This window comes from Natrix helvetica (genome assembly GCF_964273705.1).
Source record: "Natrix helvetica genome assembly, chromosome: 4".
NCBI lineage: Eukaryota > Metazoa > Chordata > Lepidosauria > Squamata > Natricidae > Natrix > Natrix helvetica.
Genome location: NC_138550.1, coordinates 22,800,195 through 22,816,612, shown reverse-complemented (window position 1 = coordinate 22,816,612; position 16,418 = coordinate 22,800,195). Strand labels below are relative to the sequence as shown.

The 16,418-nt window shown below is 37.7% G+C and overlaps 1 protein-coding gene across 1 annotated transcript in view; it reads left to right on the top strand.

The window, feature by feature from the left end:
• Positions 1-16,418, top strand: part of ATP8A2 (ATPase phospholipid transporting 8A2) — a 517,851-nt gene that overhangs the window by 108,952 nt on the left and 392,481 nt on the right. The window contains exon 24 of the mRNA XM_081952690.1: positions 12,463-12,635. Within this exon, the coding sequence (XP_081808816.1) occupies positions 12,463-12,635 (173 nt within the window). The remainder of the gene's footprint in view (positions 1-12,462; positions 12,636-16,418) is intronic.

Sequence of the window (16,418 nt, the reverse complement as noted above, 5' to 3'; positions counted from 1 at the left end):
CATCATAAAGAATTTTAAAAAAGCATCTCCACTTCAGTAACTCTCCCACTGTTTTTTTCTCAAACCTGAATTGCTTTAGAGTATCTATTTTTTGTCATTACGTATTCCTTTCTGCAGAACTAATAGCAGCTTGGTGTGCTTGGGGGAGTAGGTAGTAGTGTTGGAGGAAATACTTCAGAAACTCAGAGGGTTAAACACTTTTTTTTCCTTGGTCAATGTGACCCATTTAATTGGTTAAAATAACCTGATGGCACATCTAGCATTGTTCTTGATCTCAAAAGTGGCCTTTTTGATGGGCTCCTGTGTTATCCCACAGTTAAATTCTATGCTTGGCAGAATAAGTGTTCATTTTAAAGGCATATAGCCAAGGAGAAAATGGGCAGGTACTCTAATTCAGTGGCAGAGTACTTACTTTTCAAGCAAAAGTTTAAAAGCTCAATTTGTATTAGTAAATTGGTCACTTAGCAAATACTCTGAAGGACCTTCTGCTTGGGACTCTAAAGACCTATTGCCAACCAAGTTGGGCAATATGATACAAACTAACTTCCTTTAAAAAAAGTTTCAACAAAATATAAAAGGAGTTTAGAAGGAAAGACAAGAAAAGAAGGAAAAGGGAAAAAAGGAATAACTTATTTTTTCAGCACAGATACAAAATACCTCTTATTCTATAATGCACAGTATTTTTATAATCATAAACAATTCTATTTTTTAAAACAGTTTTTATTGAATGTTTTAATCTTTAAAAACAGAAAGAAAAACACAACAAGAAAAAACAAAACAAAAAACATACATAACAATATAAAGTAATTATACAGCCTTCTGTATCGGCTTTCAAGTTTAGCCTTTATAGTTCTCCATTCTGCATTGCCTTCCTATTGCTTTTACCTTGTCCTATAATATAACAACAGTACAGGGGTGGGTTCCTGCCAGTTCTAACCTCTTCTATAGAAGAGGTTCCACAAATCTATAGTGCCATTTAGAACCGGTTCCAGCTCCCTCCCCCCACCCGTCCGCACATCATCAAGATGAAGAGCGAGAGGAGGAATTCTGGAAGTTGAAGTCCACAAGTCTTAAAGCTGCCAAGTTTGAACACCCCTGGTTTTTTTCCTAAAGGGTTAGGGGTGCAAGGGTCTTGTAACTTGACAGCTTTAAGACTTGCGTGCTTCAAATGCCAGAGTTTCTGAGCCAACATTTTGGTTGCTAAGCAAGAGCATTGTTAAGTGAGTTTCACCACATTTTAAAAGTTGGTCACGCCCACCCAGGCACATGGCCAGCAAGCCACTCCCACCCAGGCACATGGCCGGCAAGCCACTCCCACAAAGCAGGCCACACCCACAGAAGAGGTTCTAAAAAATTTGAAACCTACCACTGCAACAATAGTACTAACCCTTATAATAATATTAATTATTTATATCAGCATATACTTACATTCTCTATTTTCTAGCCACTTATATATTCTATTCCATATTTTATAGAAATCAGATTCTTCTCTTTCTTTTAGTTCTATTGTCATTTTGTCCATCTCTGCACATTTGAGCACTTTTCTAATTATTGTTTCATCTCTGGGTATATTGATTTTTTTCCAGTTTTGTGCGAAAGCAATCCTAGCTTCATTGAGTATGTGTATTATTATGTATTGAAGTTGTTTATCCATTTTTTAATCTAATAGTCCTAATAAGAATGCTTCTGGTTTCAGTTCTATTTTTTGCTCCGTAATTTCTTCCAACCATTTCCGAATTTTGCACCAGTATTTCCTTGTGATGGGGCACGTCCACCACATATAGTAATATGTTCCAGACTTGTGTCTTCATCTCCAACATTTGGAGGATAAATTTGGGTATATTTTGGCCAATCTCACTGGAGGCAAATGCCATCTATAAAACATTTTATAGAGGTTTTCTTTGTAAGCTACTGCCATTGTAAATTTATAATTTATTTCCCATAATTTATCCCATTTTTCTAACTCTATATTATGGCCAAAATTTGTTCCCCAGCTAATCATTGTCTCCTTTACCATCTCTTCCTCCATTTTATATCTTAAAAGAAAATTACATAATTTGGTAATTATTCTTTCTCCTGTTCCTAATAATATTTTATCTAATTCCATTTGTTTCGCATGTATTCCATATTGTTCCTGATCTTTTTAAAATCTTGAATCATAAACAATTCTAATTGTCAAATCCCAAAATTATATGTTTATTTATTTCAGTTTCTAGCAAGAAGTCCAAGTGGTTTCCAAGTATTAAAAAGATTAGACAAAGTCTTTTCTTCAATCAAAGCAGTCAGTTTTGCCATTTCAGGCATTACATTAGCTTCACCATCAATTATTCCGTTGTAGGAATTTGTAAGTCCTTCCATTTCTCTGCCTACAAGAGTCTTGTTGCTATTGTCATGTATAGAAACAAAGTCCCATATTTCCTTTCAATCTGTTTATCAACCTCTGGTTTCAATTGTGTGTTTATCTTAAAAAATCTCTAGAGTAAGATACATATCTTATACCAATAGTTCTTAGCTTTGTTGCATGTCTACTAAAGATAATAAAAGAGGGATGCAGTGGCTCAGTGGCTAAGACACTGAGCTTGTCGATCAGAAAGGTCAGCAGTTCAACGGTTCGTATCCCTAGCGCCTCATAACGGAGTAAGCGCCCGTTACTCGTCGCAGCTTCTGCCAACCTAGCAGTTTGAAAGCATGTAAAAAAATGCAAGTACAAAAATAGGAACCACCTTTGGAGGAAAGGTAACAGTGTTACGTGTGCCTTCGTCATGTCGTCATGCAGGCCACATGACCACAGAGGCATCTTCGGACAGCGCTGGCTCTTCGGTTTTGAAACAGAGATGAGTGCTGCCCCCTAGAGTTGGAAACGACTAGCACATATGTGCGAAGGGAACCTTTACCTTTACCTTAAAGATAATAAAAAATACCTTCACATGCATTTCCAATATATATTTGACACTATCCTAAACATCTTTGATACTTTACCAGGTGTTTAATACCAGTGATACATATGATAAAATTCCTGTTTCAAATTATAATTCACACACATATTACATACATACATACAGTCATACACACACACACAAACACACACACACACACACACACACACAGAATGAAGTTCCTAGCCTTCATGATTCACTCATGAAGTTGCTTTGGGGGCTACAATGGGAAGACAAATCTGTTGTTGCATGTTTAGGGAAGTAAAATTCCAAGGAACAAAAGACCTTTACTTCTTCAGCTTATCTGATTAAATTGATTACAATGCTCACTCATCAATATGGCTGAAATCCTTTTGGGGCAACCCTTGTGGATGTGGCTATAGAGATTGTCCAGACTTCTTTGAATTCATTGTTTTGGCCAAGGGTCATCGTCACTCTTTCACAATCCTAAAAATCAGGCCGTTTCCTCTCTTTGACGCTAAATTCCACATAGTTTGCTTAATGGCTTGAATATGGTCCCATGGAATGTCAACCTGTCAGGGTTTTTTGTTTGTTTGTTCACTTGCTGACTAGTACTGATTAGATGGAATATTTTCTAAAAGGATTTAGAAAGTTAGGAAATTCAAACAAGCCATCACAAGGTTTCTTCCCGAAGCACAGGATGTGGTCCCAAGTGTGGACCACACATGAGCTCTGCTTTAGGTTATTGTAATTCCCTGCCTGTCAACAAATTATGCTCTGTTTGCCAAGATTTGCAACAGTGCCCTACTGTTCATCAACATGAAATGCTCTGGAGAATGGAATTCAATTTATACAGGTCAGAAGAGTCAAAGTTTGTTTTTTTGTAAATACAAGTGTGTGTGAATTGTACATGAACAAAGGTATAATCACTGCCAGGAGCTTTGCCGTTTGCTTGGTGGTTTTTTAAGAAAAACGTAGATGAAAAATATTGAAGTGTTTAATTTTTCAAGGCTCTTAGGATAAAGTTATATCGAGCAACAGAACCCAGGTACGCTATTAATTATCTTCAGTTAAAATGCTGCATCCACTCTTCAGTTTTTCTTGGTACAAGGAGCAGGTTTTTGCGTTAACATTTTCCTTCATTTTCTCTCCAAGTCTATCCTGCAGTTTTAGCTGAAGCCATGCTCTGTTTTGTTTTGGGATGAGTTCACACATTACACCTAAGACTAAGGGATTTGCAAGGATTTTGTGTTGTGTGAACCCAAGTTTATGTAATCAACTAGGGATAAGCAAACAATCTCATCATCATGTGCTGTATAAATGTGGTCTAGTTATAGAACAATCTTGCCTGAATAGTTACGATTGTGCCGTAGTCAAATATATCCTGTGCATGTTGTAGGAGAAGTTCAGGATGAGAAGCCAATTACATACATAATATGTCTGTTCATTGGCACCTAATTTCCAGGTTAGAGGAATCATAAGAGAATTCAATGTTTGGATTATATTTTTAAGAAGGGAAAGAAGATGTTGCTTTTTATTTCTTTTTCTTTTGATTATTACACAATCCCATGTAGCTCCTTTGTCAACAGTGCAAAAGTAGATTATCACTGTCCTTTTCTAGGATATTTATAGATCCCCACCTAGGTGGCTGTCCTGGGATTTCTTGGTGCTGTAAACTTCATCCAGCTCAATTTTACTTTTTATGATGAGGCAAGGTCAGTAGGAGATGCCACCTGCTAAGTCAATGCCCACATCCAAGTATGCATGACACATTACTCCCCATGGACTCTGAGCCACATAATAGGCCTGTGTATGTTTATGGTTTAAGGTATCTTGCAAGGCCCTGAATCTGTATTAATGCCATAAACCAGATATACTAACAATACAGAAGTATGTTGTGTGGACACATCTGTATATTAAACATACTGGTTGCATTTGTAGCACAAAATGATGAAATGGCATTTCAGTCCTCACATGTTCTGTGAACTTACCCATAATTTACATTTTGGCTGGATAGTCGTCACGTGGCATTAAGTCACAATGTGCTGTGACTGATTTTAACGTAGTTCAATGTATGAGCCTTCCTATTTCTGAATTAGTTAACTAATTCTAGCTCTTATTGGCTCTTATTGTATGTGTATGTCTGTGCAAATCATTGGAAGAAGCAAATTGTCTTTCTGGATCTGCTTCAGGCATGAAGTCACCAGATGCTTTGAGGCCATCCTGAAGTTCTCTCTCTCTCTCTCTCTCTCTCTCTCTCTCTCTCTCTCTCTCTCTCTCTCTCTCTCTCTCTCTCACACACACACACACACACACACACACACACACACACGGTTTAGGATGGGGAGGAAGGCAAAAAAGTGTAACCCTTATGGAATTGCTATATATTCTTTTGCAATTGCCTGTTTATGATTTGTGAAAAGGAAAAAAAAACAATTAAGCCTTATCTGAATATTCTCATTTTCTTGGGTTAGGATCAGTGTGCCAATTCCCCTGAGATTTGGCTAGTGATTAGTCAGCAATCTATCTAAAGTGTGGCTAATTCCAGTTTACTCTGTATGGGAGGTTTGCTGTATCTTAATATGAACATTGGCCTTTTCCTCCTGCTTGTTGTTTAAACTGGGTTTACTAATCACACTTAAGCCGCACCTTGTCAGCATTAGTTGTGTAAGCTATAAATAGCTAGATTTGTATTTTATAATAATACAATTATACACTTTTGTCATCCACAAAGGGATTTTTCATATACCTCATTAATCCAGGGATAGGTAATCTCTAAGATGTGTGTGATCAGACAGCAAAATATTTGTTGGGCCTCAACTTATGACTGTTTGTGCACCAACTGTTTGAAGTTATGACAGCACTGAAAAAAAGTGTCTTATAATGGTTCTTGTATATACAACTGTCACAACATCCTTCAACACATAACACATTCAGAAGGGTTGCAGAATCCATGTGTGTGTGTGTGTGTGTGTGTGTGTGTGTGTGTGTGTGTCTGTGTGTGTGTGATGTGATCCCCACTTGTAAACTTCCCAAGCAAAGTCAATGGAGTAAGCTAGATTCACATAATGACTGGTGATTCGCTTAACAATTGGAACAAATACAGTCATAAAATGGGCATGGCTCATTTAACTGCTTTGATTAGTGTAGATTGTAAATCAAGAATTAGCTGTAGTTGAAAAGAAAATACACCATCAGAGCTAGATATAATCCGAAAAGTGTTGGCCTGTGCGGAAGCAGATAGGCTCACTCTTGAACTTAAAAATAAAGGGGAATCAGAATATTTTGAAGTCTGGAACAGATTTTATGATTGGTATAAGACAAGGTGACAAGATTGGAACAAACTGTATATATTGTGATTGGACAGAAGAATAGACAATGTATTAAGTAGGCTTATAGTTAATGATTGAGACTAGCTGTATATAATGTGAATGGTCACTTCGACTTCGCGGTACTGCATTGTTTTAAATGTAAACATAATAAAAATATATTTTAAAAAAAGAATGACCTGTAGTTAAAATTTGGAGTGCATTTTTTTTTCTTCAAAAATAATAGAAGACAGATGCTCCAATTCCCACTTTTAGACTCCTTTTCCCCAAGCTGAAAAACAAAATAAGCGGATGTTTTCCCCCCCACTCTTATCCTTTCTGCTCTCCTCAGCAGATAACCACTAATGACCCATTAGCAGGTCTGAGAGCTGAGCTGTACACCGTTACCCACCTGGTGTGTCTGTTCAGTATATAATTTATTGTGTCATGTTAACTCAGAAAATTAGGTTAATTGAGAAAAACAGGTTTAGGTTTTGTTGTGCCTAAAGTAAATGAAAAACATTTTCAACTTTTTTTTCCTTTATTTAAGGAAACATTTTCAAGGGCATCGCTGGATAAAATATTGTGATTAACACAGCTGAATCCTAGAAGCTTTGTAGAATAACGTTAAACATGTTGGAATAGAATAATAGAATTCTTTATTGGCCAAGTCTGATTGGACGCACAAGGAATTTGTCTTTGGTGCATATGCTCTCAGTGTACATAAAAAGACAAGATGCATTCGTCAAGAATCATAAGGTGCAGCATTTAATGATAGTCATAGAGTACAAATAAGCAATCAGGAAACGATTGATATCAATATAAATCGTAAGGATACAAGCAACAAAGTTACAGTCCCGCAGTCATAAGAGGGAGGAGATGGGTGATACGAACTATGAGAAGACTAATAGTAATGCAGCCTTAGTGAATAGTTTGACAATGGTGAGGGAATTATTTGTTTAGCAGAGTGAGGGTGTTTGGTGAAAAACTGTTCTTGTGTCTAGTTGTCTTGGTGTGCAATCGTTTTGAGGGTAGGAGTTGAAACAATTTATGTCCAGGATGCAAGGGGTCAGTAAATATTTTCACGCCCCCTTTTTTTCCTTGTGTAGTACACAGGCCCTCAATGGAAGGCAGGTTGGCAGTAATTGTCTTTTTTTCTGCAGTTCTAAAATTATCTTCTGAAGTCTGTGTCTATCTTGTTGGGTTGCAGAGCCAAACCAGACAGTTATAGGGGTACAGATGACAGACTCAATAATTAAATAGTTTGTGTTTTAAAATATATATTTCAGTTACTTCTTTGTCAGAAACCCATTGATAATAATGCAGGATATTGTCAGTTAACATTGAAAATAGGTTTTTTAAAAAAATTAAATTTCATAAAGAATAGGAGAAACGTTTCATTTGTTGTTTTTCTTGCATTGTTGAAGCTAAATTAGATCTTTCTAATTAGATCATTCTCATTTTCCCCCTCCAAAAGTTTTGTATTTATAAGGATTATTTAGTCTCATGCTGGATATTATGATAACTAATTCTGTAGATGGAATATGCTGTCCATTCGTTAAATGCTTCAAATTCAAGCTTTATTGAACTTTCAGCAGAATGTTTAGTCTGTGTTGAATTTGGATGGGAGTGAAGCTTCCTTTCTTCTTTTGTGGTTTTTGAGATGGGGTAATTTTCACAATTTAGGGAAAAGTCACTCACATTTTAGCTGATGCTGGTGGTTTAAATTTCCCAGAATTCCTTGGAACAAAATGCTTTCTAAAACAGAGTTATTCTGGAGAATTTAATGTTCTATTTAAGTTTCTATCCTGCTTTCCCCCTATTATTTTTAAAATGGTGAATGTTTTCAACTTTCATTTCCTCCCAGAACCCCAGCCATAGGAATAGATTGGTCTGGAAAGCAATGATATGTTCAATGTTTAAGTTAACCTGAATACGTTCACCAGAGGATGAAACTAAACCAAAAACAAAGATTACAGTGTTGCATAATATATTATTTTTATTTGTGACAAATATAATCCCATCCACTCTTATTTTTTGCAGATAAATCTGAGGTGTAGAGCATTATAAAAGTAAATAATCTAAAATATGATATGTTGTTCGGTTGTTAAGTTGCGTCTGACTCTTCATGACTTCATGGACCATAGTATGCCAGGCCCACCTGTCCCCCACTGTCTCCCAGAGTTTGCTCAAATTCATGTTCATTGCATCAATGACACCATTTAATCATCCCATCCTCTTCGTTCCCCTTCTACCTTTGCCTTCAACTTTTGCCAATATCAGGGTCTTTTCCAATGGCTCCTCTCTTCTTATTTGGTAGCCAAAGTATTTGAGCTTCGGCTTTGGTATCTGTCCTTCTAAAGAAAAGTTAGGGTTGATTTCCTTTATGCATATGAAGTGTATAATTAAAGATCTTTCGTTAAGGTTGCATTAATTCAGAGATGCTAATTACAGATATTGGATCGGATCCAGGTCGCTTTTGAACAATTTTGAACAATTTATTCTGTCAGACCTGCTTAAACCTCTGAGTAGAAAACAATCCTTGGCTTCATTTGGATGCTTTCTACAAAAGGGAAGCCCAGAACTTCTTATTGGATAAGGAGAAGTAGAAAAGAACATATTTACTTTACTTTGTTGTCATTGTATGTATATACATAGCTTACACATACAACGAAATTCACATAACATCCAGAGACCAGGTCCAACACACACACAACAATCCGCAAACACACCCCCATCCACCAAAATATTCCCCGCCCCTAAACCACCCCAAACATCCACACAACAGACCAAGTAGTGCTGCCCAATAGTTCACTGATGATGGCCCTTTATTTCATTGTTGAGTGCAATTATAGCTCTGGGATAAAAGCTATTCAGAAGACATGTGGTCCTAGTTCTAATTGTTCTGTATCTTCTGCCAGAAGGCAACGGTCTAAAAAGATTGTAAACAGGATGGGAAGAGTCTCTGAGAATGTTATGCAACTTCCTCAAACAGCGAGATGCGAAGATGTCATCCAGGGCTGGTAGCTGGAGCCCGGTGATATTCTGGGCAGTTTTAATGATTCTCTGTAGAGCTTTCTTGTCCGCTGCAGAGCTGCTCCCATACCATGCAAGAATGCCATATGTCAGGACACTCTCAACAGTGCTGTGGTTAGTAGGACAGAAGTAGATGTTGAGATAGAATTATCTTCCTTAGCATTTTCAGGAAGTGCAGCCTCTTCTGTGCCTTCTTCACAAGCATGTTAGCATTCATGGTCCATGAGAGGTCCTCCGAGATATAAATACTCAGAAATTTAAAATTACCAACCCTCTCCAGCTCCTCGCCATTTATGTACAATGGTAAATGTACATCTCCCTTCCTCCTGAAATCAGTTATAAGTTCTTTAGGTTTTTTGGTGTTAAATGTAAGATTATTTTCTTTACACCACAATGTCAGACCCTGTACTTCCTTTCTATAAGCAGACTCATTGTTCTTATTAATGAGCCCCACCACTGTTGTGTCATCCGCAAATTTAATAATTGCGTTGGTGTTATACAATGGGGTACAGTCATGTGTGTATAAAAAATAAAGGAAGGGGCTTAGCACACAACGCTGGGGGGCTCCTGTGCTTAATATCAGAGTAGAAGACTGGTGAGATCCCATCCTTACTAACTGTGGCCTATCTGTCAGAAAATCCTTTATCCACAAACAAATCATATTTAAGTGTTCTGGGTTTCTCTTCTATGGGAAGTATGCTTTTCTTTCTTTAGTAGAGCCTTATACCTCTTAAATCTGTAAATCATAGTGTGGTGTCTTCATCTAATTGCCAACACTAAACAAAATAAGATAGTAGTGAGAGGTCCTCTGCAGTGGTGGGTACCGATTGGAATGGGCCTGCGGCGTCCATATGGATGTGTGCAGCCCGCATGCGTCTTAACATCTCTGCGATGCTCCAGCTGCTCAGCAGAGCGTCGTGCAGGTGCTGTACACGCCATGCACGTGTGTAGAAGTGCCGAAGACTTAAAAGACCGGTGGGCCCTCTGGAGCACCGTACCGGAATGGTATCCAGTGCTCTGGGCAGGCTCCGGTACGCCCATACCAGGGTGTACTGCCTGCAACCCACCACTGGTCCTCTGCTAATTGATGGCAAATATGGAATAAGAAGGTAACATGATGGTTCATCCCTCTAAAGCAGGGGTGTCCAAACTTGGGAACTTTAAAACTTGTGGACTTCAACTCCCAGCATGGCTGGCTGGGAAATTCTGGGAGTTGAAGTCCACAAGTCTTAAAGTTCCCAAGTTTGGACACCCCTGCTCTAAAGCATTTCTGGTTGGAAGATTTTAATTAATTAGAATTCTCCAGCCTTCATTTAAATTACTGATCGACATAACACAGATAAGTAATTTCATGATTTTAAAAACTGGATACTAGCGGGAATAAAAGATTTTAGGTAGAAGAAGAAAACACAAGCCTGCAAAATGAAGCAAAGCATTATAGCAATGAAAATACTGAAACAGACTTTTGAAGAATGGAATCAGAACCTAGTAGCACAATATCGACAAAAGTTAGTAAAAATATCTGCTTCTATGGATAGACTACATCCAAAATATGTTACTGAAGAAATAACAGATGTGGAACGCATTTTATTGACAATATAAAGATAGTATCAAAAGTGCATTTATAACTAACAAGCCAAGAGAATGACTTGAAAAAGGATGTTTCGATGGATCTATAAAAGAAATTAGCTGATATTTTAAAATTCAAAGGGGAAATGCACAAGGATAACTCAAAAGAACAAGCTGGACAGTTTTTTCCTTTGGATTTATTTAAAGAAGGCTTGTTAAGGTCTTGAAGAATTCTGTATGATGGAACAAAAAAGAAATGAAGAGAAATCAAATCCTACGACAATATTTGAATGAACTGAATATTAAGACTGTTAAAACAACTTTATATTTCTTTCTTTTACTTCTATTTGATGAAGGTTAAAACAAGATACGTTGTTACTTCTGGCAACGCTTTATGGAATTTTGTGGACACCAGAACTGAAAAGATGATGTTTTATGGATTCATTTGTAGAGAGATGGGATGTGGGATGGAGAGATAATTATTTGTAGTTTTATAAGGGGTGAATAGTCACTAAATTTTTTATACTCATTGAGTTGAAGGTTGGAAAGGACCCAGTAGGCTGGGGTTGGAAATAGAACAGAATAGTCTGGCTAATGGGCTAGCATTTTTTATTTCATACTAAATCAGCTCAGTTCAGAAACTGGCAGCTTTTATATTTTATAGTTCTCTGGCCAAGGAAAAGCAAGGTAACTTATAAAAAAAAAACCCAACCCAAATGTAATGGTAATAAAATACAGCCAATGTTAAAAACAGAAATTGAAATGTTTCAGAAGCCAGTACTATACTTATATTAATTTGAACGGATTAAGGCCAGTAGCAAAATAAAACTTTAAAAAGTTAACATCTTAATGAGAAGCAGCTCAAACTAAAGTCCTGTTGAAGAACCTGCAGTGAAGGAAATCAACATACAATACACATCCTGATTTAGTTTATGTCATTAAGGGTATAAACGTTTGCATTTTACAGCTTTAGGAGAGAGAGCTGTGTGTTCATTCTGTTAGCTCTTTATGTGGACAATTGGTACAAATCCTTAACTGCATACCCAAGCTCTCTCCTAATGTGGTCATGAATAACTCACGCACTGCACTCTGGAGTAGAGGAAAATATGGGTGGAAACTAATCAAAGACAGGAGCAAGCTAGAACTAAGGAGAAATTTCCTGACCGTTAGAACAATTAATCAGTGGAACAGCTTGCCTCCAAAAGTTGTGAATGCCCCAACACTGGAAGTCTTTAAGAAGATGTTGGATAGCCATTTGTCTGAAACGGTATAGGGTGTCCTGCCTAGGCAGCGGGTTGGACTAGAAGACCTCCAAGGTCCCTTCCAACTCTGTTATTCTATTCTATTCTATTCTATTCTATCACAAGTTATACCAATGCCATCTAGCAACACCTAACGACTGATCCAGTAACTGGAGAAATTCAAAACATTTCCATCAGCATAGGTATACATGTCTGTAATATAAAAAGTCATATTGCCTTCTTTCTCATGCATTTTCATCTTTTTGTAATATACATGCTATAACAAGTGTGAAATCTATCGGAATACCTCCTTGAATAAATCCTTCAAGCTTCCCAATTTAGGGTGTCCTACTTAACAAAAATGGTAGCAACATGTTGTTTTCTCCTCCCCACCCTCTTTTTTTCATTTAGGCAACAAGAGCAGCATTAACGCACCACTGTGAAAATCTGGGAGACTCACTGGGCAAAGAAAATGATATTGCTTTGATTATAGATGGCCAGACTCTGAAGTTTGCCCTATCCTTTGAAGTGAGGAAGTCCTTCCTGGACCTAGCATTATCCTGCAAGGCTGTCATTTGTTGCAGGTAAGAAATCCAACTGAAGTCCACTGTACTCAATGGATTTACCTTAGAGCAGTGATGGTTAACCTTTTTGCCATCATGTGACAAAAGTAGGGGGAGTGCGAGGGTGCTCACACCCATAATTCAATGCGCCCCCCCCCCGCACATGTATGTGTGACCCCCCCCCAAGCTCCCCCGCTTTTGCCACGCAATGGCATGGTGGAGGTTTTTCGCTCTCCCCAGGCTCCAGACCCTTTCTAGGAGCCTAGGGAGGGCAAAAACAGTCTTCCCCACCCCCTGGAGGCCCTCCGGAGGCTAAAAACGGTGTGTTTGCCAACTTCCGGTTGGACCAGAAGGCCCGATTTTTGCTGTCCCTAGGCTCTAGAACATTTCAAGGAGTCTGGGGAGGGTGAAAACAGCCTTAAAGGGCAGCGTGCTGGCTCAGCAGTTAAGACACTGGAAAGGTTTGAGGTGAGCTCCCATCCTTGCTCCAGTTCCTATCAATCTAGCAGTTCAAAAACATGCCAGATAAATAGGTACCACTTTGTTGGGAAGGTAACAGTGCTCTGTTATGTCATGCTGGCCACATGACTGCGGAAATATCTTTGAAACAGAGATTAACACCACCCCCTACAGTCAGTAACAATTAGTGGACTAAAAACTTCAGGGACTCCCTTACCTTTTATATATTGTGTAGGTATAGGATTGTAGTTGTTAGCATAAATGGTACTGTAAGACTCTTAAAGGATGGCCAAATTCAATATTTAATTTCAACATGGCAGCTTCCTTCTTTGCGTTCTGTAAAAAGTATATTAAATGTATTCCAAACTTAACAGCAATATTAGACAGGTTGTTTAAAAAAATATAACAGTCTTGTGTTTGCTATATAACACTTGAATTCAAGTCAACATATCAAGGTAGCTTGTCACATATGGGATATATTGGATTTTTGCTTGGCTTTGTGTATCATTTTCTGACTGCTATTGGCCTTTGAAGTAATAGTCTTGTTTATTTGCATTCAGTTATTTACTCAGCTAATGTTCACAACATATGGCTGCGAGAGTTTAGCAAATATTCCAAAAAGTTATGAATATTGGTGAGCTCCTTAGCACTGACCTAAAATAGTATTCTTGGAGAGAGCGCTTCCATACTCTGTGTTGTTAACCCCAACTACTTGCTTATTTTTAACTTAACCTTGTTGATACAGATAATGAATAGAACATCAACCTATCTGGTGATGTACCTCCATTTTTCTGCAAACCAAGCCCAGATTTATTGCATTTTCATTTTTAAAGATTTCTCTTGAGAGCCAGCATCAACAGTACTTTATGGCTAAAGCCAAAGAAACGAATACACCATATATCTTAAGTGTATTTAAAGTTACGTTGAATAGCAAATGCATCTGAAGTACTGTACCCCTGTGGAAATGAAAAGCTAATTCCTAATAAATGCTCCATTAAATCCTTTGAATGCATGCTATTTTATATTGACAGTTGCGAACCATAGTCTGTCTAGATTTGATGAAATATTGTGGCATAGGGTTAAGAAATAAAGATGGACCCTAATTTTGTCCTCTTTCCCCCCTATTTAATTTGAAATTTCCTCTTCCCTATGGCAATTCTGTTTCAGCTTTCTTCCTCTGTGGCTTTAAAGTGCAGTGTCTTATTTGACATGCAGGAGGATGATTAAAGCAGCCCAGAGTGGGATAAAAAATGTTTTCTTTTCTCCACAAGCACCTGGCAAGTGAAAGGAATGTTTCTGTAAAGCCATATAGGCTGTTAAAGGCATTCCTCATTCTCCCTGGAGAAACTCCACTCCACTTTCTTTTATTTTTCCTCCTCTCCAACCTCTGAAATTACATCATGTCTTTTCTTTCTCCTTTGAATCATTTTACAGTATCAATATTTTATTGCACTTTTGAACATCGTTCTGTGGGGTGTTTGGTACCTTTGAAGGGTTTTTGCTTGTCTTTTAAATTTTCATTTTAAGACGCTCCGATAATTAAAACTGGCCACCGCCATATGGAAAGAGGATGACTAATGTTGGTAAATTCTTGGCAATAGAAGGAAATTCTAAGTTATCAGCCCTGCTGTCAGTCAAGGAACTCACACTAAGACTTGAGATGGGAATTAATTTGACTATATGGATTGCTCTTACAAAGACTGACTTGTTGTAAAGAAAGAAGCCACAATTCAGATTTATAAGATTTCTTCAATGTTACAAGAAATACACTGAACCAATAATTGCGGTCACGTGTATATTCGATATGGGAAAAAGTCAAGGCATGAGTATTTTGGGGTATGCTCATTTCAATTAGCATGCCCATGATTGTGGAAAGTGTGGCAATTAAGGAAGAAAGTTGGAGATAAATAATTTCATGAATTTGTGAGAGCATTACCAGTTATGCGTCCTTTCAGACATGATGCGAAAAGGACTTTTATATAAACTGCCAATGCCAGTGGAAATGGGGCTTGTATCTGTGTCTCCTTAGCCAATATTTTTTCTTGTTGTTCGTTCTGCTTTCAAGTGATCTTAACTTTGTACTTAACTAATTTTGCCAGAGATGTTTCTTTTGTTATTCGGGAATACTGCATGGAATTAAGAGAAAAGCAGCTTTGTGATGTCACATTGCAAGCTTTACCTCTTTTTTGTATGTGCATCACATCTGTGAAAAGGTCAGATTTTTTAGTATGACAACACAGTGCTGCTCTTGTCATTTTGATAAAAAGGACAAATCCCGCAGATATCTCTGAACTCCATATCTCTTGCAATCTGTGATCTCTTGCATACAAAACAGGAGGCCGTTTGAACTTCAGGGCCACTGTAGTATACACCACCTAATGTAGCCTCAAGCGTTCCTGCAGTGGTTGTGTGGGATATTTGGGGCTGAATGTCTTTATTGCAACTGAACACTATATTATAATTTGTCCTGTGATATATATATATATTAAAAAATCACCAGTTAACAATGCAAACAAGAGAAAGGAAGGACTCTTCCTTCTCTTTTTCTTCCTCTCCACCACATAGAAGAAACCTCTCTAATCTAGCTCGCAAAATAAGTCTCTGAAATCATATGCTAAAATATTTATGCTTGGGCTTACTTTGTTCCTTCAGTGACCAGCTCTTGCCTGGTTATTGTAATTTCATTTAGATTGTTTTTTAATTTATAAATTACATCAGAAAAATATTGAGAAGCCCACCGTTATCGACATGGTGACTTGTTCATTTTCATTATAAAAGATGCCCTCCTTTTTGGCCTGTGACTTAAATTACAGAAATATACTCTTTCTGATTAAGAATATGCAAACTTGAATAACATTAATTGGTCCCAAAGAAAATTATCTATGTGTTCTATTTTCCCATATATAGTCCTCTGACTATCCCCGCCTGCTCCCATCTATCAGCTATTGAATTATCAATGCTTATTATCTAGTTCTACCTCTGACAATTCATGACAGCCCGATGCTCGTCTCCGGTTTGAAAACCGTAAGGGAAAGATCATTCTGGCAGCTTTCATGTGTGAATGTAATTGAAGGTGGAGGAAATATGGGGAAAGCAGTCAGATTTGCTGCATCCCAAAAGTTTTCCTTGCTGACCACTTGGAAATCGTCCCTTTTAACCGAATGCAATTGATTTTTTTTTTTCACAGATTCCTTATACAAGTCCCTCCTTGGGGACGCATGTAAAACATGTTGCAACTGTAATTGACTATGCTTGAGGTGGGAAATTTCTCTCCTTTCTTTCTTCCTCCTCCTCCCCACTCTCAAATCACACGGTTTTTCATTTGGAGGTTTAAGGCTAGTGATT